Raw genomic sequence first — 23,795 nt, 5'->3', positions numbered from 1 at the left:
AGTGGGTAATAGAAGGGCATCAGAAGTCAGAAAAAACAGGCAGAGGACGGTCGCCGGGGTAGGCCATTGTATAAAGAGCCAAGTACTGACTCTGAAGGCACGACAGCCACACTCCTCCCATTGCGTAGCTGTCCTCGAAGGCACGGGAAGGAATTGGATATGTGCCAGGAGATAGAACAGAGACGGGAAACATGTCGCCGTCTTCTTGGACGGATCAACTACCCGCCCACAAAAATCAGCTTGCTTGATGGAAGTCCTTTGATGTTCAGATCATCATAGATGCTCGACCCCGCTGCACTGGCGAGGGGCCATGGCAGCAGAGATATTCCGTACTCGAACACGGAAGCGCCAAATCATATCTGGGGGGTCGAACAGGCGGGCGACACTTGTTTGTGCCAAATTGGCTGCCGTGCTGCATCTTGCTGCACCCAACACAGTTCTTTTTCCAGCGGGGATCAATGTCTCCTGGTTAACTTTTGCTGGGAAAAGAAAAGTTGCAGGACCCCAGTACTCCACAGCCGGGAGAGGAATCCTGTGGATGAAGCTTCTGATGATTGCTTCAAGTGACAGATACATATGTAGTATGTTCAATTGGTGGAACGATGTGAGTTCCTCAATCTGCCTGCCTCTGCTTGGGCTCCAAAAGCTGGTTAGCGAGTTGCTCAGCATTTCTCAAATACTTGCATAACAGTGTAGTGAACAACTCCGTCGGAAAATTACACAAACTATCCCGCGACTTGATACCCTTCAGTTGGTATCCTGATCACATTGGATAGAGGCGCATGGGAGAAGGCAGATCAATCGCGGCACAGGCAGACTACAGGCAGATATCCCTTTTGCTCGACCTTGGCAACGCGGCATCCGGGAAATTTTAGCCGGGAAAGCCTCTTCTCCAGGCTCCTCTGATGGCCTCCACGCACGGATGATTTAAAGCAGCCTGAATCCAGCTCGAATCTGGAGCGACTCCTGAGGACTGGGAGATGGAACGGAGTTTGGAGATACTACGGAGTAGAAATGCTATCTCCGCAATCTCGTCGAGCGCCCGAGCAAATGCGCGCCCTTGTCAGATTCTAGTCATCCTGTCAACTCGCGATGACGTTTTTCACACCCACTCAAACCTCAATTTCCGCCGTCAATAGCCTCACAGAGCGGATCTCCTCCGCCCATGCATCCAGATATATATAGCGACTTCCCGGCTTCTCGGGGGGGAGGGGATTTGAGATGCTCCAAAAGTGTGAACTATTGAATTGCCACTCAGACACAGACGATCAACATGGCCAGAATTCTTTTGACCGGTACGCATGCTGCCCCGCGCATCGGTTTTGCGATCGATCGATTGCTAACCTTCGCGGTCTACAGGCGGAAGTGGCTTTATTGCCGCCCATGTTCTTGATACCCTCCTTGAGCGTGGCCATTCGGTCGTGACGACGGTCAGGTCGGAAGAAAAAGCTCAGAGAATTAGAGATGCGCATCCAGGCGTTCCCAAGGCGAAACTTGACTTTGTGATCGTGCCCGATATTGCGAAGCCTGACGGTATAGATCTCTCCAAGGGGAAAATTGGGGAAGAGTTTTGCTGATATATGTTCAATTGGCAGCATTCGACAAGGCCGTTGTTTCAGACCCTCCGTTCGATACTGTTATTCATACCGCTAGCCCATTCCATTTCCGGGCTACCGACGCCCAAGAGCAGCTTTTGAAGCCTGGTATGCGGCTCTTTCTTTTTAGTTGCTTCGGCAGCGTCTGTTGGGAGAGTGTCTAATGGCTTCTACAGCTATTAACGGAACCGTTGGAATCCTTCGTGCAATTAAAAACAGTGCTCCGACCGTCAAGAGAGTGGTAGTCACGTCTTCCTTTGCAGCCATCCTCGACCAAGCGAAGCCACCAACATATGTGTATTCAGAGGTAAAGTTGCCCTCACACAAACATCCTACCTGCAGTCCGTGTACTAATGAAATGCTAACAGGCTGACTTCAATCCGACTACGGAGGAAGACGCTACAAAAAATCCCTTCTTGGGTTACCGCGCGAGCAAAGCCCTTGCCGTACGTTTCTTCCATCTTACTTGATAAGGAGAATTCCAATTGACTAACCGAAACCTCTACAGGAGAACGCGGCCTGGGACTTTATAGAAAAGGAGAAGCCGAATTTCACTCTTGCAACAGTATGACAACCCCCTGCCTTTTCTAATTTGTAACTTGGGACATATGTTTACCGTCATCATGATGCAGTGCAACCCGCCGCTTGTCATAGGACCCTTGGTCCACTATCTTAGCTCTCTCGACGCCATCAACACCTCCTGCGAACGATTCCGCGACCTTATAACCGGCGCAGCCAAGGAGCACTGTCCGCCGACTGTCAGTCCTCTCTGGGTCGACGTACGGGACATTGCGCTTGCCCACGCCCTGGCAGCCGAGAAGCCAGAGGCTGCCAATCAACGATTCTTCACCGTTGCGGGGGAACTCAGCAACAGGGAGATTGCGGAGATTATATGGAATGAGTTCCCGGAGCTGCGAGATAGGTTACCGCAGGGCGATGCGTTGAAGTCGGGTGAGAATCCGCCAGAGGGGGTGTTCGGGTTCGACAACCGCAAATCGAAAGAGGTTTTGGGATTAACGTATCGGCCTTTGAAGGAGGCTGTTGTTGACGCGGTTAAAAGTATTCTACCGTTGGTGAAGTAATTTAATGGCGGGCTTTTTTCGGATAGAGAGTCTCCTTTGGCCTCAATTTGGAGTGGGCATAGAGTCTGTATTGCATTTCTTGACCTTCAATGACATATAGCTACCCGGTCTATTATAATTTGAATGCAGAAGAACGCCAATTGCTTCTCCTTCATCACAAGACAGGATAAAGTCCTGCGTTTTCCTCAAACCCTTGGTCGGGTTCACCAAACAAAATGCTCATTTTTCTTAGCACGCAACAGACATCCCTTGTCGTTTTTGACCTTTTTTTTTTCCCATTCGGATGCGACCTTCTTTCTCTTCAACTGCGGATTTACTCTGATGGCCCTCCATTCCGGAAGCTCTGCCGCCACCGTTCCCGAGTCCAGGATCGGTATTTTGGCTGGCGAAACCGATAAGCTATGAAAGCAGATATTAATAGCTTGGGAGGCCATTACCGGCCAGTGTCCTCGCGATTTCCGTCTTCACTCTCCCTGTCGTCTCCACGGGATAGTGACGGGTGGAGATGATATGGTGTCGGCCATTGGATGATAAGACTGAAATACCCTCTGGGGCCAGGGGAGGCGGGCATGGGAGCCACATCGCCTTCCAGATCCATGTAATAATACAAATCGTATTCACAACACAATCCTTGCCTGCATGCTGAGTTGCCCTTGCGTGTCTTCAACTCGCGTGGGTATTGAGCCATGGGGGGATGGAAACCGCATTTACCCCCTGAGGGATGGCGATGGTATCAACAATCCATTTGCTGGGCACCATATTCTCCAGTGGTGTTGCCACCGTAAAACAAAGAAATAGCTCCAACATATTAATCCCTCTCTTTTTTTTTTTTTTTTTTGATTTGGAGGCTCGAGTTCTGCGTATGGACGCAGATGGTGAGATCTTCGAGAAGAGGAATATCATTCCAATAAAGGACGGGTTCTGGACCACTTTTAGCCTTTGCGCATGCAACACGTAGGGCTGCAAGCGACTCGTCCAACTTTTACCCCCTATTCTTCTGAGATCTCCATTGCAATTTGACAATGGACTGCGTAGCAGAGGTTACGAAGGGGCATAAGCGCAGGTCCAAGGCCACACACACACAGGCCCTAGATCTCTGACCAAGCCATCGGTACTTGTGGTTGTGACTCGTCAAATTGGCAAATTTCTCATCCTTGAAGTGGAGGTCTCACACTTCAGCGTTCGTCGTCACCGTGGGTTTCAACGTCCCGCAATTGAATCGTAGATGGGAAACCGGGTACGCAGCTCGCCTCCCAGCCATTTCCGAACGATGATCAGTCCCTTCTCACAGTCTGCGGCTTGTCGTCGTCGTCGATCGTGGTCGAGGCGGGCGTCTGCAGGACACGGAACGTTCCAATGTTATTCTTCGAATTTCACTTCAGTCGGGGGGGAGACACGCATGGTCATTGGCGCATTGCTGGGCAGCATTCGCCATTATCACGGATGGACCACGAATTTCATATGTATGTATTTTTGCCATGTTCTCCCACCCTCCCCGCGCCCTGGCGGTGTGTGCGTTGCTCTCTTCTCAGGGACTGCTGCACGGCACGGCGACGGGAGGCTTCGGCTTCGGCCTTGGCGTCACTTGCCACGTGACTGGAAACAGGAAACGCAGACTTCTGATTGGCCGGAGCTTAAAAGTTTGCACGGTTTGCATCTCGTGCGGCTGATTCGGCGACAATCCAGGCGCCGCACGGCTTGAGCGAGATTTGGGGATTTCTCACGTCCAGTGGCATGGATATCGAAGCACTCAGCACTCAGACGGAGCATTGCCATTGACTGGACGTTGTATGTCCCAATGGGCCTCTTTCTCTCTCGCCTGTCAGCACTTGGGTCGAGTTCGCTGGTGGAAAAGACAAAACGCCCCAGCCATCGCTTATGCTCAGTTGGCCCGGGGGACGCTGGAAAGCCCCGCTGACACTCAACACTAGAGAAACTCTCCTCAAACGTCCCTTGCATGCCGCTTCGTATACGCGGACCACCCACGCATGACACGTTTGCCAACTTTTCTCTTCTGCAGTTCCAAGGTAGAATGCACCTGCAGGAGGAACTGAAGCACAGTCTCCGCTCACACACACATACACACACTCTCGCTTGCAGACTCTGTCTCGCTCTCATCGCCACAGAAATCTCATTCTGAGGCCTCAATTTATCCTCTTTTTAAGCTCCCAATAGATCACCAACTGTGGAGACCTTATCCCCTTGGTCTGGGAATCCTGGTTCCCCCCCTAGCGGCCCAGGAGTTTAATTTGTTTTGAGATCCTTGGAAAGCCCCGACCCCTTGGAAAGGAACTTTAAGCACGGCACATGCAGCCACCACTAGTTACCCAAGGACTGACACGGATGGGGACTTGCAGACACAACAGCCGCATGGCCCAAAATCGCCAGCAGAGACACCTCATCAGCGTACGGCAGACCAGAGAAGTTGTTTGTGATGATTTTCCTGATCCGCTTCAGAGCGCAGGTGAAGTAACAGTTATGCTTACAAAATGCACACAGGAGAGATTGCTTAAAAAAAAAAAAAGGAAAAGAACAATAGATGTTTGCCCGACCAAAGAAAGGGGTTCGGCTGTGTTGTGACCGGAGGCGTTTGCTATTGAAGAACAACCCGAACGGCTGTTCGAGGCGGTTTGACCCCTCCTTGTATTGAGGAGCTAAAACTCCGACTTAAAGAAGTCCGGCCGCACGTCGTACTCCGTACTCCGTATTGGAGCGGGGAATTCTCGACTGCCACCTGATAGGGAGTACATAGAGCTACTTCTGACACGTGCAAAAGTGTCCAAGAGCTTCTGTGGGAATTTTAATTGCCGGGGGGTGGGAAGCTTGGAGATTGCGGTTCCTGGCGCACTTGGCTCATTTGAAATTTGGATGTGCACCTATCCCTGAGATTCTGAGAGTCCCTTTGCAACTTCAACTCTGCATTCCCTGGCACGATGCCAGGGTGCACAATCAAGTGCCTGGATAACCGCTTTTACACACGTAGGATGTACTCTGCAGTCTCCCGTACATGATTGACGAGCTTCCAAAACGGTCGAGACGTGCTAAAGCTGGTCTGACGACCCTGCCGGCCAATCAACAGATCCTTATTCTGTAATAGCCAATGGAGCAGCTTACCCTCTGGCGTCTCCACAATATTATGCCAAAACGATGGGCACTTTTTTTGCCAAACGTTCCTCGATTTACGCTTCGTGTTCGCCTAGACGGGAACAGGCAATCGTCTCCATCATCTATTGACGGAAAGAGAACCCAAGGCGATCCAGACAACTGCAACGCCGGCTTTCATAAAGGTACTGGCCTCGCCCATCCCCTTAGATAACCCTCCCCAGAGCTTGCAGAGGGCTCCTCGGGTTCACCTTTCCATTCACTTTTCATCATCGAGAGTCATCATTAAGTTCAAATCATTACCTGGTGTGCAACTGGCGGGACATTGCAGCGAATATGGACACGAACAGATGATCAAACCCCGACTTGCAGATTAAATCGTCGTCGCCATGCGAGAGCGCTTCGCATTCACGATTCGGGATGAGGGAGAGAAACGAGGGCGCCCTGACCATGATCCGGATGGATTGGTGCTGGAGGCGTGGGCGCAGGGTTTCATGGTGGGAACCTTGGTCTTCATGGCCGCAATCACCATCGCTAATATGCGGCGGCGCATGTTGCTTCACAAACTCATTTTAGCAGAGGTATAGACTTAACAAAGATGAAAACTTTTCACCTCTCGCCATCTTCTCTGTGCGCGGGATGGTCTTTTTTTTTTTTTTTTTTAATCGCCATGCAGTGAAGGCTTTTTGGGATTGAATGCATGCTGACTTTTGTACGATGACGGGTAGTTGCTCCTGGGCATCGGCCACGGAACCTTTATCTTTTTCCACGAACCAGTATACGGCTGGTATCTCTCTTGCACTGCGATTGGCTTGAACATGTCCTGGACCCTTCACAATATCATTGCCTGGTTGAAAAACAGGCCGTTTATGAGCCGGAGAGTGTCCATGATATATATCGGAACTGTTATCCTCGCCCAACCTTATTGGGTGTTGGAGATATACGCGAATTTCGCCTTTTTCAATAATATTAATGATTTATTTTTAAGGACCCGCCCTTGGGAGCCTCTTTTCCGGTGAGATATCCTTTTCTCCTGATATTGGCAGGCGGTAAGCGCGAAACATTTGCTGAATGATTTGCTTCTGACAGAGATCCCTGGTGGATATATACAACATGTAATCTTTTCTGGGTTATCAAATCCCAGTACGACTTTGGAATCTCCGAGCTATTACGGAACGGCCCGCGATTTGGCATCATGCTGATTGCTATGTGCATTTCCATTATCTTCATCATTTTCGACACCCTAAGCGTGCTACGCGTGCTTAAGGGGGCTTTGCCCACGGGCATCAATCCGTTCTGGAAAGTAAGCTTAAATCATCTCACTCACCCAAATCCCAACAAAATATCGCAAATGCTTACTCTTTTTTTTTTTCTTTTCTCTATAGCTATCCTTTGTCTTCAAATGTCTTTGCGATGCCGTGGTGCTAGACGACTTCAAGACCGCGCTCGATCGGCTTCGAGATTATTGGCTGGCGAAGAACGGGGTGGAAGTGGAGGGGACCGAGCGACAGTCAAAGAGCAACGCAGCGGCCACTCCGGTGAACAGATCAAGATTCTGGCGAAACTCTGCCGGAATCATAGAACCGCTTGAGCTGAAGCGGCAGCAAAAAGATGACACGAACTGTAGCAGTTCGGGACTGAGTCAAGAAAACCAAGTCACGCCCTTTGGGCATTTATGAATGCGCTTGATTGGGTTTTACGGCTGTATGTGCATGATTTTTATTGCTTTTTAATTGGTTTTCTTTTTTCTTTTTTCCTTTTTTTTTTTTTTTTGGTGTATATACCATGAGATACCAGCAATAGCTTTTGTGCGTTCAAAAAAAGAGGAGAAATATTTAATAATTGATATTGATAGATTTTCGAAGGCTCGCTGACTAAGAAAGATAAGTTGGCTATGGCGGTTGATAGTTGATCCGGCCCGTATCATTTTTGGGCACCTCCAACAGGCAGTCAAGCGCACACCAACGTCCATCATTTGATAACCTCAGCCCAAAGATCAAAAGAGCCCGTGAAAGGAATGTAGGGCACCTGCTCGAGAAGCGCTTGGCTTTTGACGATGCTTCATTTGCGGCTAACGGGCAGCTTGCCCGCTTCTGCTGCCTTACCCGGACAAATCAGCCCAATTATTGAGCAGCAGCAGCAACGGTATGGACAACTGCTTACCCGACTGCAAGGGCCATAGAGCGCTTAAAGCTCGCGGAGAGTGGCCCAATTCTCAGAGATACCCGCCGGCCCAAAGATCACCTCCTCCTTTGGCGTTCCGGGAGTGAATCGGAAGCGGACGTACTTGGTTCCACGGAATCCATACACCTCAACGTCGGTGTTGCTGTTCGAATTTGGAATAAAGGCGTCCATCGTGTCAAACCCAGCGTCACGGAGAATTTTCCATTCATTTGTGATCTTCGTGGGTCCGAAGACGACTTCCTCCTTTGGGGTGCCGGGGGTGTATCTCACGCGGATGTACTGGGTCCCGCTGAAGAAGTAGGCTTCTTCCTCATACTCTTCTTTCTTCGTGGATGGAATGGGGATGACGGCATCGACCTTCTCGAATCCGGCGTCACGGAGAGACTTCCATTCGTCGACGATCTTTGCGGGGCCGAAGATCTTGGATTCCTGCGGAGTACCGGGAACGAAGCTGAAACGGACATAGCGGTTTCCGCTGAAAGCATATACCTTCTGTGGGTCGTTGGTGCTTGGGAGCATTGCATCCACGGAGGTAAAGCCGGCGTCGCGGATGATTTTCCATTCGTCAGTGATTTTGGCGGGTCCGAAGACTTTGCGCTCCTCGGGGGTTCCGGGCTTCCACCACATGCGGAGGTAGCGCTGGCCCTTGAAGAAGTATCCCTCGCCCTGGTGCCCGGGGACACGGAGCGCGGCGTTGATACTGACGGACATTGTGAACGAAAAGGTTATTCAAAACTTTAACAAATGTATACACGGTAGAATGCAGCAGGTTCTGAAGCTCGATGGAAATGGTTGCAGTGAGGATATACAAGAATGAAAGCTCCAACGTTGAGAGACAGCGATGCCACAGGCCTTTATATCTCTGGGGATTGAACCTTTCCCCTCATTTACATCGCAATGCCACACCACCTTGAGGGATATCTATTATGAAGATTGGTTGAATCTCAAATGGGTAGGCGATTGTTGCCGTAGGTGATTGCTGCATTCTGAGGGGTAAAACAGGGCTAAGTGAACGTTTACGGTATCTAGTTTTAGCAATCATCAACCATCGTGACTGATATTAGCCCCCAAACAAGCAAAATTGTCCGAGCGCCCAATTACCTCTTCGACCAGTGGCACGGCCCAACTTCAGCGACACTGGCGAGCGTCTGAGTATAGGAATGGGAAAAGCAAGACTGGGGACTTCATCATACCCTAGGGCAGGGAAACGAACTAGCGATTTCGGATGTGTTCTCAATCGGGCCGGAAACCCCAGCGATGGTAGCATATACACTTATCAAAATGCATAGCTTTTCAAGTTCTTCTCGATTGCAGTTTCCCTGATTCTCGGTCCCTCTCCATTCTGAACCCTCTTTGGACTATAAGTCAAACCCAGGGCTGCTCAGTTCGTTCAGGGTATCCCATCCAGTGCAGGGAGGAGGCTGCATCATTCCGTCTGACTGAAGCTGCCCGCCCTCGCAGACATCTTCTGATAATACACACCTATTCTGCCCATTGACTGCTCTCAGGCCGTGTAGCACCTCCGCAGGCCTGTTAGGATCTTCCTTGGATTCGGCTTGAGATGGGCATTAATGCATTTAGATCATCATCTAGGCCTTTTTCTGAACTCGTCATTTTTGCAAACATTATGCATACCACCCACCTTCCGGATACCAATTGTTGCTTGTGGGGACGATCGATGGCTGGCGGTCATGGACAATTGCCTCTTCAACCTTGGGGAAATCTTCAAGTTGGCCATGATCCCTTCCGATAACTAGTTAGGTGTCCTTGGCCTCAAGTTCGTATTTTCGCTCCGCATTGATATTGTCCACTGCATCCACCCCGCCTGGGACCCGCGCAGCCAAAACACCCCCGCTGACCATCCGAAATGAAACCCCTCAGGAAACGGCATGGAAGGCTACTGAACCAAAAAAAGCCAGCAGACCAGGCCGGACAAGCAACTGGAGAGTCGGGCTAAGCTCTTCGCTGGTTCGCGACCTGCTTACAAATTTTGTGATCGTGTCTGGTCACCCTGGGCGCCTCCAGGGATGCTTGTTTAGCCTTCACCAAGCTCATTGGTAAGAGAGGCCCTTGCGCACTGTTAGCATCAAATAGTCAATTCTTGACTGGCCATGATTCTTATCCAAGCGAAGACCAATCGGAGTAACTGGAACTACGTGCCCTACCTTGATATTTATATTGCTTGCGTGAGAGGATGGAACGGATGGATGCACTCCTTGCTTCTGCCACACCTAAATGTACGTCTATGCGATGGTAATATCTTTCCTCGACGACAGCTTTGTTCAATTTGAGGGATATTTGCGCCCGGTTCTGCCATCATTTTATTTTTATTTTTTTAATAAAGACTATACTGTGACTCCTTGTGCACATGATCGGTATCATCCATGCAAGACCAAGTCACCGTGCCCATAGTGCAATTGATTGTCCTAATTATATACAGCCTCGATCTAGGCTGCTTGGATGCTCACACAGCTGTTCCAGCTGGGCCCGCTAGAACCTTGACATGCCACATCATCCTCGACAGGAAATACTATTCGATAGTCTCGGTGAAGGCGAGATTGTATTCCTTATCCGGTAATGCGCAGGAGGAGACGTTCCGGATTCTCCAAGAGGCCTTTCTGAACCCAACGGGGAGCCAAAAGGCTTACGAGGGTGGTTCAGCTATTTGATCCTGGGAGCTTTGATGCTAGTTGGTTCGGACTTCAATCGTTAGAAACCATCCCAAAGAAAAATCAGGCAAGCAAACTCGGAATGAGTGTCTCCACTGCTGGACAGCGCCGGTAATGTGTGGTTAGCAGTGTCAATAGCCCACATATATATACATCTTCTAACACCTTCCCCTTGTGCCTTATTTTGTGGGACACTCGGTACGAATGCTATCGTCAATATTAGCGGAGAGAGGTTCGCTGCGACCTGATTTGCTTCTTCAGCGCCGGCACATCTTAACAGAGACCCGGTTATATTTTCTTGGAGGACGCTGATAGTTGTTCCGAGTTCAGTTGACACCCTTAAAGCTCTCGGGAATCATGTTGCCTTCAGAGCTATAATATACGCCTGGTTGTATATTCAAGTTGCGCTTTTATGTCTTTCACGTCGGGCCTTTTCTTTGGGGGGGGGGGGGGGGATCTCCAATGTCAGAGCAATCTTTTCAGAGACGCAAGTTGATTTGGGTGGGGGATTAGTTTCCAGTGCATGCCAATTTTCAGCGATTACGACGACGGTTTGACGGCTGGACAAGGCCTGCCTGGAATCATTTTGGCACAAAATGCGTGCTCGGGTCAGGGTGTCTGGATTCTTGCGGATGCGGGAAGGTCTCCGCCTCGGGAAACATGGGGTGAATGATGAGTCAAATCATTACTTTCATTCTCAGGGTCTGGTAGAGCTCTAGCAAGGCCCAGTGTTTTTTGTTATCGTTCACACTGGCGTTTGGCTTTGGTGTCAAACGGCCACGGGAGTTGTCACGTCGAGAATCCCCTACACATGCACACAGCCGAAGTTTCAATGAGATTCGGGTTTGTGACCAAAGGTCTCGCCATTGAAAGAAACCGGAAGCCTTACCCCGTTTGAGGGAGTCGATCATTGCTGAATATGATGGTCACAATCCAGTGCCAGTTCTTTTTATCCCAACTATTCCGTTGCGAGCCTTTCGTGGCCTTGACCTTGCCCGGCAACAGGTAGCATGTAAATTCAATGGTTGAGATGCTTCCAGGCTCGGCAATCGGGGGGGAGGTTTTTGAAACGCCCTTGTCCGTCTTGCTTGTATGTGCTTTGCGAGTGGCGTGAACCGTGCACCGCGAACCGCGGTTTTTGACGAAAAGAAAAGCCCTCTCGGGCAAGCTGGAAATCGGCGCGGGTCCATATCAACGCATTGGAGCCCACATCGTATAATTGTAGGCGCTCCGGCTATGCGTCGCCTGATCCCGCCATAGTTCTTTCAGAGGGCCAAAGTGCACGGATAGCTTCTCCGCCCCCGGGTAAGCGGAGGAGTCACCCACGCCAAGGCGAAATCGAGATTTGCTCAACATCCATCCCGGCCCCAGTGCCTTGAGTCAACCCACATATACAGTAATGATTCCAAAGACGGGTCCGATTCGCCGTGTCCGCTGGCAAGGCGCGAGAGCGGGGGATCGCTCGCTCGCCTAAATTTCCAGATGTTTCGCATTTTTCTTTTCCTTCCTTTTTTCGCATTTTTTTTTTTTTTGGTTTTACAAAGGCGCTTCATCCGAGGCCAGAGACTGACAGCTTCGGTGTGGGGTGCCCAATCAGATTGACCGCGATGATAAGCCGGCGACGATATAAACATCGCGAAGGATGGCGCTTTCAGGCTCGACATCGACTCGGAAACCATCTCCAGGGCATCTCTGTTGATTGAGATTGTTGTTTGCATTAAAGTTTATTTATTTTATTTTGTTTTTTGCGCCAAAATGCATCTTCGAGCGGTCCACGCAGAGGAGAACATCGCGGTGCTCCAGCAGCTCGTCCGCGAGAACCCGCTGGGCATACTGACGACCGCGATCCAGTCACCGCTCCACCCGCTCATCCAGTCGAGCCACATCCCGTTCGTCATCGACGTCCCGGAGACGGAGGACGGCGGCGCCCCGTCGAATGGCACACTTCGCGGCCACATCGCGAGGCAGAACCCGCAGGCGAAGGTGCTGATGGAGGCCCTTGCGGCCAGGAAGGAGCAAGGCCACGATGGGCTGGAGCTGCCGGACGAGGTGCTGGTGCTGTTCAACGGGCCGCACCACCACTACGTGACCCCGAAGTTCTACACGGAGACCAAGCCGGTGTCCGGAAAGGTGGTTCCGACGTGGAACTACTCGGCGGTGCAGGCGTACGGCAAGATCAAGGTGTTCTGCGACTCCAAGGCAGAGGAGACGAACGCTTTCCTGCAGAGACAGGTCGAGGATCTGACGCGGCTGACCGAGTCGTCGATCATGGGCTACACGGGGGAAGGCGGACGGCCGGCGGCGTGGGAGGTGGCGGACGCGCCGACGCCGTACGTTGAGATACTGAGGAAGGGCATCATCGGGATCGAGATCAAGGTCGATCGGCTGCAGGGCAAGTTCAAGATGAGCCAGGAGATGAGCAAGGGCGACCGGGAAGGGGTCGTCAGGGGCTTTGACGCTCTGGGGACGGAGGCGGGAAAGGGGATGGCACAGACGGTCAGGGAGCGTGGAGACCTGAAGGATCGACAGAAGGAATCATGATCTAGTTAAGTTGACTACTTGGGCTGGTTATGTACTCCTGGTGAGTGTCTGCTACTATCTTAGATCGCTATGAACCTAGACAAGGAAGATAATATACCAAATAAGAATCTATGAACCTAGACAAGGAAGATAATATATCAAATAAGAATTTAAAAAAAAAAAAAAAAAAAAGACAAGATGCAAGTCCAAGTCTTTCTAAGACCAGAACGAGATCAGCCACAAACTCTCGCGGGAGCCAGAGAGTGTAGGTTATCAGTGAAGTGAACAAAAATATCTAACCAGGCGGCTGGCTTTTTGTTGCCCTTTTTTTTTTTTTTTTTTTTTTTTTTTTTTTTTTTTTTTTTTCCCTCTTAAATTGCTATTGTGCAAGCATCGAATGGGTTTGCTTTGAGAAGCCTGCCACGGTTTGGGGGGGCGGTGTTTCTGTTGTTTATTCTGTCGTGAGACTTCAGACAACCAAAGCAGATCAATATCCAGACCCCCGTTGGCCTGTCTAAACAAATAGTAGTCTCTCAAGGTGAAGCATAGTCTCTCAAGGTGAATGAAGCATGCAGAGGAACGAGGAAAGACAAAGAGGCATAAAGGGATGTCAAGCCGTGCTGGTGTTTGGACTGTGCCGCTTCGTCGTCGCTTTGATGTGTGTTCTTTGAGGAGAAAATGTTTGGTTAAATACTTCTCTCTTTCTTCTTATTTTATTTTATTTTATTTTATTTTATTTTTTTTCCCCTTTCTGCAGTGAACCGGCAGAATATGAACTAAAAGGCGCTTCCAGCCTTGAGAGAGAGAGAGAAAAAACAAAAAAAATAAAGAAAGGAATTCCAGGAGAATGCTGATATAGACTGTAAAGTAAGACAACATTTCCACCGCAGAATTAACCACCAGCAAAGAAGTCTTCTTCTTCCAGCCGGTAAGTTCGAGTTTGTCTTCTCTTAGTTGGCCATACATAGCGAGATTGAAGGGCTGGACGATGGATCAGGGCCTCCCAATCACAGCCGGCCACCGCAGCCCGCCTGTTTGAAAGTCAATTCCGTCTCTCAAAGCATCTCTCTCTCTCTACTTCTCTCTCTATAGTTATTCCTCTCTCTCTATTTCTATTTCTATCTATTTCTTAGTTCTCTGAGAGCGAGAGAGGTTGTTTGTGCGGGATTGACTGAGCGAGGGGGTTCTGCTGGCAACTTAACACATACGAGGCATGACGGGGTCTAGGCCGTGCTGCTGCTGAACCAGCCAGCGTCATACACTTCTGCTTCGTGCCTTTTGGATCTGCAACAACTTTCATCGCTCGCATCACGGATCGCAAAAAAAAAAAAAAAACAAAAAAACCCCCCAAATCGTCATGCGCCTGGACGCGGCCTCCGCCGTCACCACTCTGCCCTCGCCACCCCAGAAGAAGAACAAGAACAACAACAACAACACCACCACCACCACCACCACCACCAACACCGCCATCCGGACATGCTCTCGCAGTCGCAGCCAGACTGACCCGTCGGCCAGACATCATCATCATCATCATCATCCCCCAGGACCCTTCGTCAGAGACCGCCGCTCCGTCGACTTCGCGTCCCCAACACACAGACACAAACCCGCCTCCCTCCAGTTCAACCCAGCCTCTCCCCTCAGCTCCGAGAGCTTCTCCAACCCGGCGCTCGCCAGCTTCTCGCCTCGCAAGGTCGCCGCCCTCAAGTCGGGTGCCCGAGCAGGGGTTGTGTCCTCCTCCTCCACATCCACGTCCAACACCACCACCTCTTCCTCTTTCTTCTTCTCCACGTCCAACACCGCCTCTTCCTCGTTCTTCTCCTCCTCCTCTTCCATCCCAAAGCTACTCCTGCAGACCCCCCGGGCCGCCCGTGACCTGGATCTGCAGTCCCAGTCGTCCTCCGCCGCCCACTTCAACTCGCCCCTGTCGCCCGGAACCCTCCCCAGCGCCGCATCGTCCACCGTCTCCCCGTCCGAGAGCCTCCGTCCGCCGTCTACGATCGACTCCCGAACGTCGTATCAGAAGCGCGCCCCGGCGTCTCGGAGCAGCCTGGGCATTGAAACCGCGTCCGGGCCGCCTCCTGCGCTAAGCACCCAACGCAGTCTTGCCCAGGAACGACACACCACGCTGTCATCATCTCTCGAGTATCCCGACAGATCCCGATCCTTTGGCCTGGCCTCCTCCTCCTCCTCCACTCGAGATTCTGGCTCCAAACTGAATAGTTCCTCCGCCTCCACCTCCGTCGATGTCGGCATGAGACCCGAACAGTCGCCCACTTCGATCCTGAAACGGTCGTCGCTCCCGACCCGGACCGTCTATTCGTCTTACCAGAGCGATCGGCCCAGGAGCACGCTCGCCTCGCAGGCGAACGAGAGCCCCAACGACGGCGACAATGATGATGGTGATGATGATGATGATGACCTTACCGCGAGACTTGACACCAATGCCGATGCGAGTTCCAAGGACTCCGATGATAGCAGACAGAAAAACGAAGATGTCTTCTTGAACATTGCAAAATCCTCGTCGAGCCGCCGTGACTCGGCAAGGGGTTCAGAGCGACAGAGAGTAAGCCAGACGTTTTTTGTTTCTTTTCCTCCCCCCTCTCCAGCACTCCCGTCAGTCCTCATGTTTATATTTATTTATTTTATTTATTTTCTTCTTCTTCCTCTTCCTATATTTGGCTAATTTACTCTCTAGTCGAAATTTGGGCTCACTGGCCTGTCTTCGCGATTACGAACGAAAGAAGATACGCCCCCTCCCGATCGAAACTTATACGATTCCCAGGATGTATCTCCGCTCAACGGCCACACCACCGGCATCCCTAGATCTGCCGCATCTTCCCATCCTCTGGATGACTCGAGTCGTCTTAAGTACCTTGGATCCACCGCCCGATCGACAATTGGACTGCCCCGGAGCAGATTTGGTCGCAGCACAACCCGTGAATTGTCGCCGGAGCCACCGCAGCAACGCCCAAGTGAGCGGCGTGGTTCAGCTCAGGATACCTTTCAGCTGCGAGCTCACCGACAGTCAAACATCCCAGGTGGAAGAGGCTACCGCGCGCTATCCAACTCCGACGGCACAGATCCAGCCAAACTGGACGTCGAGCGATCGCGATACGACGGTACTGAATCGACACTGTCAACGACTGCGCCTTCCACAGTCTGGGATGAATTGGACGACCTGAAGTCAAGGATCCGGAAGTTAGAGCTGACCGGGAAACTCCCCACGTCTTCAGCCGCTGCTATGTCATCGGTATCGGGCGAGAGGCCGCGGACCGCCACCACCACCGTCACCACGATTTCGTCCTCTCCAAAACATGGGCGAAGGACCAGTGCGTCTCCCAACAATTCCGGTGACGCCGCGACGGCCGATGCTCAGATGCAAACGCTGCTCCGCACCGGACTGACCAAAGTGAAGCCGGCGGTGAGCCCGGAGATCTATTCTGCGCTCGAGGCCACCGCGAACGATGCTTTGACCCTTTCCTCCATGTTTGGCTCGAACGCCCAGCAATTGGCCAGCACCATGTCTGTGGTTGGCACGGCTACCGGCTCTGACCGGCAGTTCAAGAGAAAAGTCGACAGCATGTGTCGAAGCCTCACCGAGCTTTGTATCGCATTGGCTGATCAAAAATTGATCGCGGCGTCGAAGAACCGCCCCGGAAGCAGAGATGCGACCTCCAGCGTGCCACAAGTGAATGGTGCCGACACCACACCCAATACCACCACTACGACCAATTTTCGGCGAAGTGCAAGTCATGAGCCAGAGGACGTTGGACGGCAAGCTGGCTCTCTAGGACGAACGCTGACGAGCAGCCGGTTGGAAGGGCGTCGTTCAAGCATGCTCAACCTTTCCACTACCGGTTCTACGGTGCGAAGCTCGCAGGAAGCCTCTGATTCCCAGGTTACTTTAAAGCCATCAACGCCCGTCAGCCGAATCGGGCGCTCGTCAACAACAGCCACCTTGCGCAACAGACGGCAGGATGAGGAAGACACGCACGATAAGTCGTCGATAGTGAGCCGTACCCTATCATCACGAGTATTCACGGATATCCCCGAGCCGAAACCTCGACATTCCCTCATCCACCGATCCTCTCGCGAATTTAGCCCCTCGCATGACCAGCAGACGCATCAAGACCAGCAATTACCCCCTCAACGCACTATCCAGGTTCGAAACACTCCATCCAATCAATCCGGAATACCCCTTCGCCGAACCTTCCTCTCAACGGGATCCCACCTCTCCACGACAAGTCACCTCAACATTCAGCCTGGCTACCGCAGATACGGCAGCTCGGTCATAAACACCGGCCTGACGCATCAGGCCGAGCGAGGAGGAGGAGGAGGAGGAGGGGCAGCAGGTGCAGGAGCTCCTGATCAAGGCGAAACGGTGAGCTCGCCGCTAACTGCCACGGCGACGACACCCACCACCAGGACGGCGTCACACTTCAGCAGCATGCAGCAACTCCGGCCGCGGACTAATAGCTTTGGAACGAGGCGGCTGAGCCTACGACGTACGCTGGACGGGGGCAGTGTTGCCAATGCGGGTTAAAATTGCTCGATTAGAGTCCGGCACATACATGCACAGTTATATCCTTTTGGCGACGACGGCCTATTCGAAACTTCGGGAGATCGAATTAAATTACCCCTTCCTTTTTTTTTTTTTTTTTTTTTTTTTTTTTTTGGCCCATTGTTATGACAAAACCATGCGTTGCAACTTTAGCGAGTTATGAATCTTTTTTTTTTTTTCCTCCCTGTTTTTCCCTCAAAGAGAGCCCCCATGACAAGCATAAGATGCTTTGACTATCTCAACCTTTTGGGCGATTTTCGTTGTTACCAAGATGCATTTTCGGAACATCCTCCCCTTGTCCATGGAGTGTGAATCCAAGGGAGAGCGAGCGAGCAGCTCCTTGGAAATTATGCTGTGTTTGGCAGTTCCTATCCTTATTTTACTTTTCTCTTCTTTTCTTTTCTTTTGGCTCTGTTTCTGCGCTTCTACGTACATATATAACCCTCCGTTTTTCTTTTTGGAGCCTCCCTCCTTTTATCATTTCCTTCAAGCATACTCCCCATGCTGCCGTTACCACATTTGCCGGTGCTTTTTTCTTTCTCTCTTTCCTTGTTCTTTCTCGCAAGGACTAGGGCCACGCAGTTGGACTCATTGAGGGCGTCCTGCCTAGCAGCATGGTTGGTGTTTTTTTCCCTTTTCCTCTTGTGTTTTGGAAATGACAATGTACGCCCAGCGCTTTTTCATTAGGCTCTTAGTTCTTTTTGGTTTTGTGGCCTGTGTGTCCTTCTTTTCTTTTTTCTCCTCTTCGGGATGCTTTTTTGCTTTGCGAAGACGTAAATACATTAAGCAGTACGAAGTAGTAGAGCTTCATTATATATACATACAAACAAGCAAACATGCCTGCATGCATCTATTCATTACATCCTTCTTCTACTACTTCGACGGCATTAAACTACTTATTTTGATCCATCGACTAGTGGAGATTGAGGCCGTGTAAAGTTCCTTTTTCTCTTTTTCTATTCCTTTTTTTTTTTTTTTTTTTTTTTTTTTTTTATTATTTTTCTATTTCTTATTCATCCTTTAATAACAGAGCAGCGTACTTGGTCACGAATCTTTGCACGGCGGCGATGAAATGCTCGATGTCTGCGCGACTTAATTCGAGCGATAGCGCCATGTAGCCGCGCGCAGCGAGGTAGATCTTCTCTTCGAGCATGTGGTGGAAGAACAGCTGGTGGCAGGTGGTGGCGTCGGGGCCCGAGAAACGGATGCTGAGGACGCTGCCGTAGCCGGAGATGTACATCCGTCCTGGGGGTGGTGTGGGAGGTACGTCGTTGCTGTCGCTGTTGGAATCTGTTTCTAGGGGATATCTTTGCGCATAATCATCATCATCATCGTCATCGTCATCGTTGTCGGTGCGGTTGGCAGGAGGCTCGCACAGCGATGCATCAGCCAGGAGGGCGTGCAGTCTCGCTTTCAGCGTCGATCCGAGCTCGTTCAGCCGCGCGACACGTTGGGCGGAGTAGACGTCCAGCCCGGCGCAGCCCGCCGCCATGCTGAGCACGTTATTGTTGAACGTACCCGCGTGGCCGAGCGGAACCTTCGTCGTCCGCGGGTCGAAGAGCTGCAGTACGTCTCTGCGTCCGCCGAACGCGCCGAAGCTCATACCCCCGCCGATCCATTTGCCCAGGGTGATCAGGTCGGGCCTGAGGGCCCATTCTTGGGCGAGCCCACCGGGGGCGAGGCGGGAGGTCATCACCTCGTCGACGATGAGCAGGGCGGATTTCTGGTCTGCTAGCGCTCGGAGGGTCTTGAGGAACTGCGCTGATGCCGGACGGCAGCCGCCGGCGCCCTGGAGGGGTTCGACGAGGATCGCGGCGATGGAGCCCCGGGGCCGAGTGGCTAGGAGCTCGGTGGTCTCGGCAGGGTTGTTCCAGGGCGCGATGAGGAAGTTGTGGGGCAGGTTGGGCGTGAGGTGAGATACATCGTGGCCGCGACGGATCTCGTCCACGAGGGTGTTTGGAAAGGAGAGGGTGCTGCCGTGGTAGGCGTTGCTGAAGACCACGATGGATTTGGGCTCCGGACACCCGGGATGCTTCCTGGCGGAGAAGGCCAGTGCGGCGGCCAGGGCCATCATGTTTGCCTCCGTGCCCGAGTTCGTGAAACGGACCATTTCAATATTGAAACGCTCGCAGACCTTGCGCGCGAGGATGGCCTCGTGTGAGTTCACGCCCCCAAAGTTCCATCCGCGAGACAGGACGCCTGCGAGCGCCTCTGCGATCTGCGGGTTCGAGTGGCCGAATATACCGGCGCTGTACTCGCCCAGGAAATCGGTGTATGTGTCCCCATCGACAGAGGTGAGGGTGCTGCCGTGCCCCGACTGGAAGCTCAGTGGGAACGGGGTGGTATAGAGCACAGAGCGTGTGTTGCCGCCAGGGAAGTATCTACAAGCTTCCTTGTGGGCCTGGTTGGATTGGGGGTTTTGTTTGACGAATGCCTCTTGGACGCTGGAGAGGGCAGCTTGAAGGGACTGGGATGGTGCCATTTGGGACATGGGGTATCTTGCAGGCGACAGGAACAGGGGGATTTGTCTCAAGGAACGTTGAAGATGTCTCTACGGGACTACTTGTCTGTATTGACCGCAATGAGCGATTGACTGTTTTCTAGTAACCAGCAATCATAGGCCGGAAGTCAAATTAAAATCATATGTACAGAGTACTCTGTACACACAGAACATATACAAAATGACAGTCAAAAGTCTTGCGCACCTTGTGCGAGATGGTATGTACCGTTGATACATCTGCAGTCTTTGGGTATTTCGGATGCGGGGAAAATCTGGCTCTCTCGGCTATGTAGCTCGTCGCTGCTGCTGGCTTTCCGCCCGGCACCGTCGACTGGCAATCCCGAGCGCCAAGCAAAGAACGAGAGAAAAAGAAGTCCTCGATCTGAGATCGAACGCTATACGAAAGGACAAAAAGTGCATTCGGTTCGCTCTCAGCAAGAACCTTGGCAATTGCATCTACATGACCTCAAAAAGGGTTGTCACGAAGCAAACGTGTCACAGACTGCAGACCGGATCATGTACAACAGAAATATACATACACAAAAAAGATGTTATGCTCTCTTGCAGGGATTTTGCATTGTCGAAAAGGGTGATGCTGTGTAAGCTGATCTGCAGTTGTATGCTTTTATTTTTTTATTTTTATTTCTTTTTCTTTTTCCCTCCATTTTTGATAATGACGATTGTCCGTAAAAAGCCAAGCAAACAGGGCTGTGCAGAGGATAGGAAGAAACAGGGGGTCTGAAGAAGAAAGAGTTGGGTATCTCAGCATGGCCCAATTTACCATTTGGTTGGCAACTCTGCACTCCGTATCCGTATGGGACATGCTACATATGCGTGATGTTAGAGAGTGTCTCAGCTGGAGGAAGTGTTCACGTGCGAGACAGTTGGTTTCCGACCAGAAACGGGGGTAACCATCCCATTCCAAAGCCGTACAAAACAGGATGCTCTGAGCACTGCAGGCCGGAGAATTCCCCCAACATGTGCATTGTTGCAGGTTCTGCAGAGGTGCCACGTGGATGATGAGTCTGCCGTGAGTCGCGCGGGCTTCTCCAGACGGATGCACAGGATGTGTGTCCAGACATGGATGTTCCCCTGGTGGTCATGAGAGAGGGGGGAAACATGTGGGATGTTGAGGACAAACCCCAATACAGGCATTGCACATGTGGCTACGTAGCAGGTGGCCTGGGTTTTTAAAAAAAAAAAAAAAAAAAAGAAAAAGAAGAAGAAGAAGCAGAAGAAGAGAAGAAGAGTGTGGGTGATCATCTGGAACAAATGTGGAAGTTAGAGGAGCTGCATGTCTAATTTGCTCGGAAAATCGGTTGGCATGTTCTGCAAGTGTCCAGGGTGCCAGGTTCAGCATTGATTGCCGTTGCTCTCATTCGGCCTTTTTTGACTTTCCCTTTTCTTTTCTTTTCTTTTTTTTTCCCCCCTCCCGGTGATCCATCGACGTCATGTCTCAATCCTTGACAATTGGATCTTCAGAGTGAGGGTTGTGCATCTGCGGTTTATTGACTTGGCTGATTATACCTCAGGATTCAAAGGATTGCCAACTCTGCGGAGCTGGTCCTGGTTGAGCGGTTCAGCCAGTCAGTCAGTCAGTGAGTAAGTGAGTGAGTGAGCTAGTTAGTCATTGATTTGCCAACCGCATTGCTGCTGGACAGTGTTTGGGAGCGGTTCATGCTCGCCGACAAGGGGGAGCGATAGACGATTGACGCTGGTTGCTGCGGATGGGGATTGTTTCAGCGGCGGATCTCTGGTTTTGGCGCCAAGTCCGCCACGCTGCCCCTGGCGTCAGGCTGCTTCCGGCCTGGCTGAAACAGTAGCGTAGGGGCTGCGAGTGTGAGAAGTTTTGCGATCCCAGACTTGGGCGGCGACCAACTGCTATTAATAACCCCCCGCTGTCCGGCTGAGGGAATCGGGCCTTTTTTTTTCTCCTTTCTACTCTTCACTTCCCTCTTCTCCCCCCCCCCCCCCCCCCCCCCCGGGGGGGACAGGATCAGCGGGTGGCAAAAAGTGTTCGGGGTTTGGAAAGATGACAGAGATAATAATCTGAGGAGCAGCAGTGTCTTTGACAGCAGTGGCGGATGGATGTTCTTCCCGGCAAGCGGCCATCACGGTAGGGCTGGCAGCAGAGCGGGTGTTAATTATCCTTTTTTTATTTTTTTATTTTTTTAACGTACTACGTATGTGTCCAGTACATCAAACTATACTCCGTACATGCTTCGTACACCGGCCGCATGGCTTCTCGATCGGTGGATTCTCTGCTGCTCTGTGTGCTGCACGGGATGATCCTGTCGAACTGTAACTAACTAGCTGGCCGTCTCATCCCTGGGCAGAGGAAGGGGACGAAGAAGCCTTCCAGAACAGAGAAACCCACCTTTCTTTCTGTCGCGTTCATTTCCCGCGATCGGACATGGGGGTGGAGATTGTGCCTGCAGTCTTGTGATCGATCTCGATTCACCACGAACGGAGCCTGGAGAAGTAATTGTAAAATGATCCTGGTCCTAAGAAGATCTCTCCTTTTCTTTTTCTTTCTTTCTTTTGTTCTTCTTTTTTTTCTTTCTTTTTCCCCCATCATTATACAGAGGAAGAACAAGCATGAAGAGGAAGAGGATAGCAGCACAACGGGGCCGCCTTTCTCTGCTCGCCTTGACATGAACCGTACAGTACATCCATACATACGTAATAGTACGATGCTCCGTACAGACATGTGCCGTGTCGTGCGGGACAGCGGTAAATTACAGCCAATGACAGAGGCCTGTGGGGCGAGATGGCTATTTTTAGAGCACAGACGGTGGGCGTTGCAGGTGCTGATTGGCCAGGATAGGACAGTTCGTCCAAGCGCCGTGAGTTTTTTGGGGTTGGTCGGCGGGGGGCGGGTGCTGATTGGCCGGCCTGGGCTGTCTCGTATCGCGCAGGACGTGGGTTTTCGCGTGGTTTGTAACCTTCGATTTCATCCACGGGGCCGCCGGCGGATGGTGAAACTTGCAACAGGGGAGCAAAAAAACCTTTCTTTTCTTTTTCCTTTTTTTTTTTTTTTTTTTGGTATTTCAAGTAGTATTATGTATTATAGGAACACACTCTGTGGGAGAGAGAGAAGAGGATTAAAAAAATAAAAATAAAAATAAAGATAAAAATAAGAAGCAAGGGGAGAAAAGAAAATGTGCATCAATAAGGGCAGTGTGATGGTTGGTGGTCACTTAATAAGTGCTGACATCGTGCTGACCGAACGGGCTGTTTATTTACCCTGACCATACTCTCCGTACTCCCATAAATTCCATACATACATACCTACGGAAAGTACTCTGTACTCTGTACTAAAATACACCCACGCCCCCCCGGTACAGCGACTTACACAACCCTTACGGATAGCGCAGTGGCTGTATACACCCCACCCGCCCTGCTGAGCGTCAAGTTGCGCTGCTTGTCGCTGGCTGTCGCTGCTGTTATTGCTGCTGCTGTCGCTGCTGCTGCTTGGCTGGCTGGCTGGCTGGCCGTTCTTAGGCTCTCTCTCACTCACTCTCTCACTCAACTCTCTCTCATCCATCTCAACTTCACCTCTTCCCACTTCCCTCTCCTCCC

General features: G+C 51.3%; 7 protein-coding genes across 7 annotated transcripts; 4 read left to right on the top strand and 3 right to left on the bottom strand.

Annotated features, from left to right (window-relative positions):
* The first annotated feature begins 1,184 nt into the window (after nucleotides 1–1,184).
* GRE2 (methylglyoxal reductase (NADPH-dependent) gre2) lies at nucleotides 1,185–4,197 on the top strand. Its single transcript, XM_003065293.2, has 7 exons — nucleotides 1,185–1,295; nucleotides 1,360–1,533; nucleotides 1,596–1,703; nucleotides 1,772–1,902; nucleotides 1,964–2,041; nucleotides 2,104–2,160; nucleotides 2,228–4,197. Exons 1-7 carry the CDS (start codon nucleotides 1,274–1,276, stop codon nucleotides 2,675–2,677), a joined length of 1,020 nt encoding a protein of 339 aa, XP_003065339.2. The 5' UTR covers nucleotides 1,185–1,273; the 3' UTR covers nucleotides 2,678–4,197.
* A 1,751-nt stretch (nucleotides 4,198–5,948) lies between these two features.
* On the top strand, nucleotides 5,949–7,458 carry D8B26_001276 (uncharacterized protein; the record flags this gene model as incomplete). The annotated part of the gene is made up of 4 exons (XM_066123496.1): nucleotides 5,949–6,360; nucleotides 6,508–6,794; nucleotides 6,869–7,082; nucleotides 7,165–7,458. The coding sequence occupies exons 1-4, from the start codon at nucleotides 6,169–6,171 to the stop codon at nucleotides 7,456–7,458; spliced, it is 987 nt and encodes a 328-aa protein (XP_065979570.1). The 5' UTR covers nucleotides 5,949–6,168.
* Nucleotides 7,459–7,966: 508 nt separating this feature from the next.
* D8B26_001275 (uncharacterized protein) lies at nucleotides 7,967–8,674 on the bottom strand (the record flags this gene model as incomplete). Its single annotated transcript, XM_066123495.1, has 1 exon — nucleotides 7,967–8,674. One exon carries the CDS (start codon nucleotides 8,672–8,674, stop codon nucleotides 7,967–7,969), a length of 708 nt encoding a protein of 235 aa, XP_065979569.1.
* Nucleotides 8,675–11,981: 3,307 nt separating this feature from the next.
* Nucleotides 11,982–12,350, bottom strand: D8B26_001274 (uncharacterized protein; the record flags this gene model as incomplete). The annotated part of the gene is made up of 1 exon (XM_066123494.1): nucleotides 11,982–12,350. The coding sequence occupies one exon, from the start codon at nucleotides 12,348–12,350 to the stop codon at nucleotides 11,982–11,984; it is 369 nt and encodes a 122-aa protein (XP_065979568.1).
* Nucleotides 12,351–12,387: 37 nt separating this feature from the next.
* On the top strand, nucleotides 12,388–13,173 carry D8B26_001273 (uncharacterized protein; the record flags this gene model as incomplete). The annotated part of the gene is made up of 1 exon (XM_003065290.2): nucleotides 12,388–13,173. One exon carries the CDS (start codon nucleotides 12,388–12,390, stop codon nucleotides 13,171–13,173), a length of 786 nt encoding a protein of 261 aa, XP_003065336.2.
* Nucleotides 13,174–14,293: 1,120 nt separating this feature from the next.
* Nucleotides 14,294–17,695, top strand: D8B26_001272 (uncharacterized protein; the record flags this gene model as incomplete). The annotated part of the gene is made up of 2 exons (XM_003065289.2): nucleotides 14,294–15,715; nucleotides 15,848–17,695. The coding sequence occupies exons 1-2, from the start codon at nucleotides 14,510–14,512 to the stop codon at nucleotides 17,693–17,695; spliced, it is 3,054 nt and encodes a 1,017-aa protein (XP_003065335.2). The 5' UTR covers nucleotides 14,294–14,509.
* Nucleotides 17,696–18,722: 1,027 nt separating this feature from the next.
* D8B26_001271 (uncharacterized protein) lies at nucleotides 18,723–20,195 on the bottom strand (the record flags this gene model as incomplete). The annotated part of the gene is made up of 1 exon (XM_003065288.2): nucleotides 18,723–20,195. One exon carries the CDS (start codon nucleotides 20,193–20,195, stop codon nucleotides 18,723–18,725), a length of 1,473 nt encoding a protein of 490 aa, XP_003065334.2.
* Nucleotides 20,196–23,795: the final 3,600 nt, after the last annotated feature.

Source organism: Coccidioides posadasii, chromosome 1 (assembly GCF_018416015.2).
Source record: "Coccidioides posadasii str. Silveira chromosome 1, complete sequence".
NCBI classification, from domain to species: domain Eukaryota; kingdom Fungi; phylum Ascomycota; class Eurotiomycetes; order Onygenales; family Onygenaceae; genus Coccidioides; species Coccidioides posadasii.
Note: the sequence above shows the minus strand (reverse complement) of the source record. Positions and strands in the feature narration are given on the sequence as shown.

Bases quoted from the DNA above. Each gene is read 5' to 3' on its own strand.
- GRE2 (XM_003065293.2), top strand. From the start codon at position 1,274: ATGGCCAGAATTCTTTTGACCG. The intron at 2,042-2,103 runs GTACGTTTCTTC...AAACCTCTACAG, and splicing joins GCGCGAGCAAAGCCCTTGCC to GAGAACGCGGCCTGGGACTT. The intron at 2,161-2,227 runs GTATGACAACCC...ATCATGATGCAG, and splicing joins CGAATTTCACTCTTGCAACA to TGCAACCCGCCGCTTGTCAT.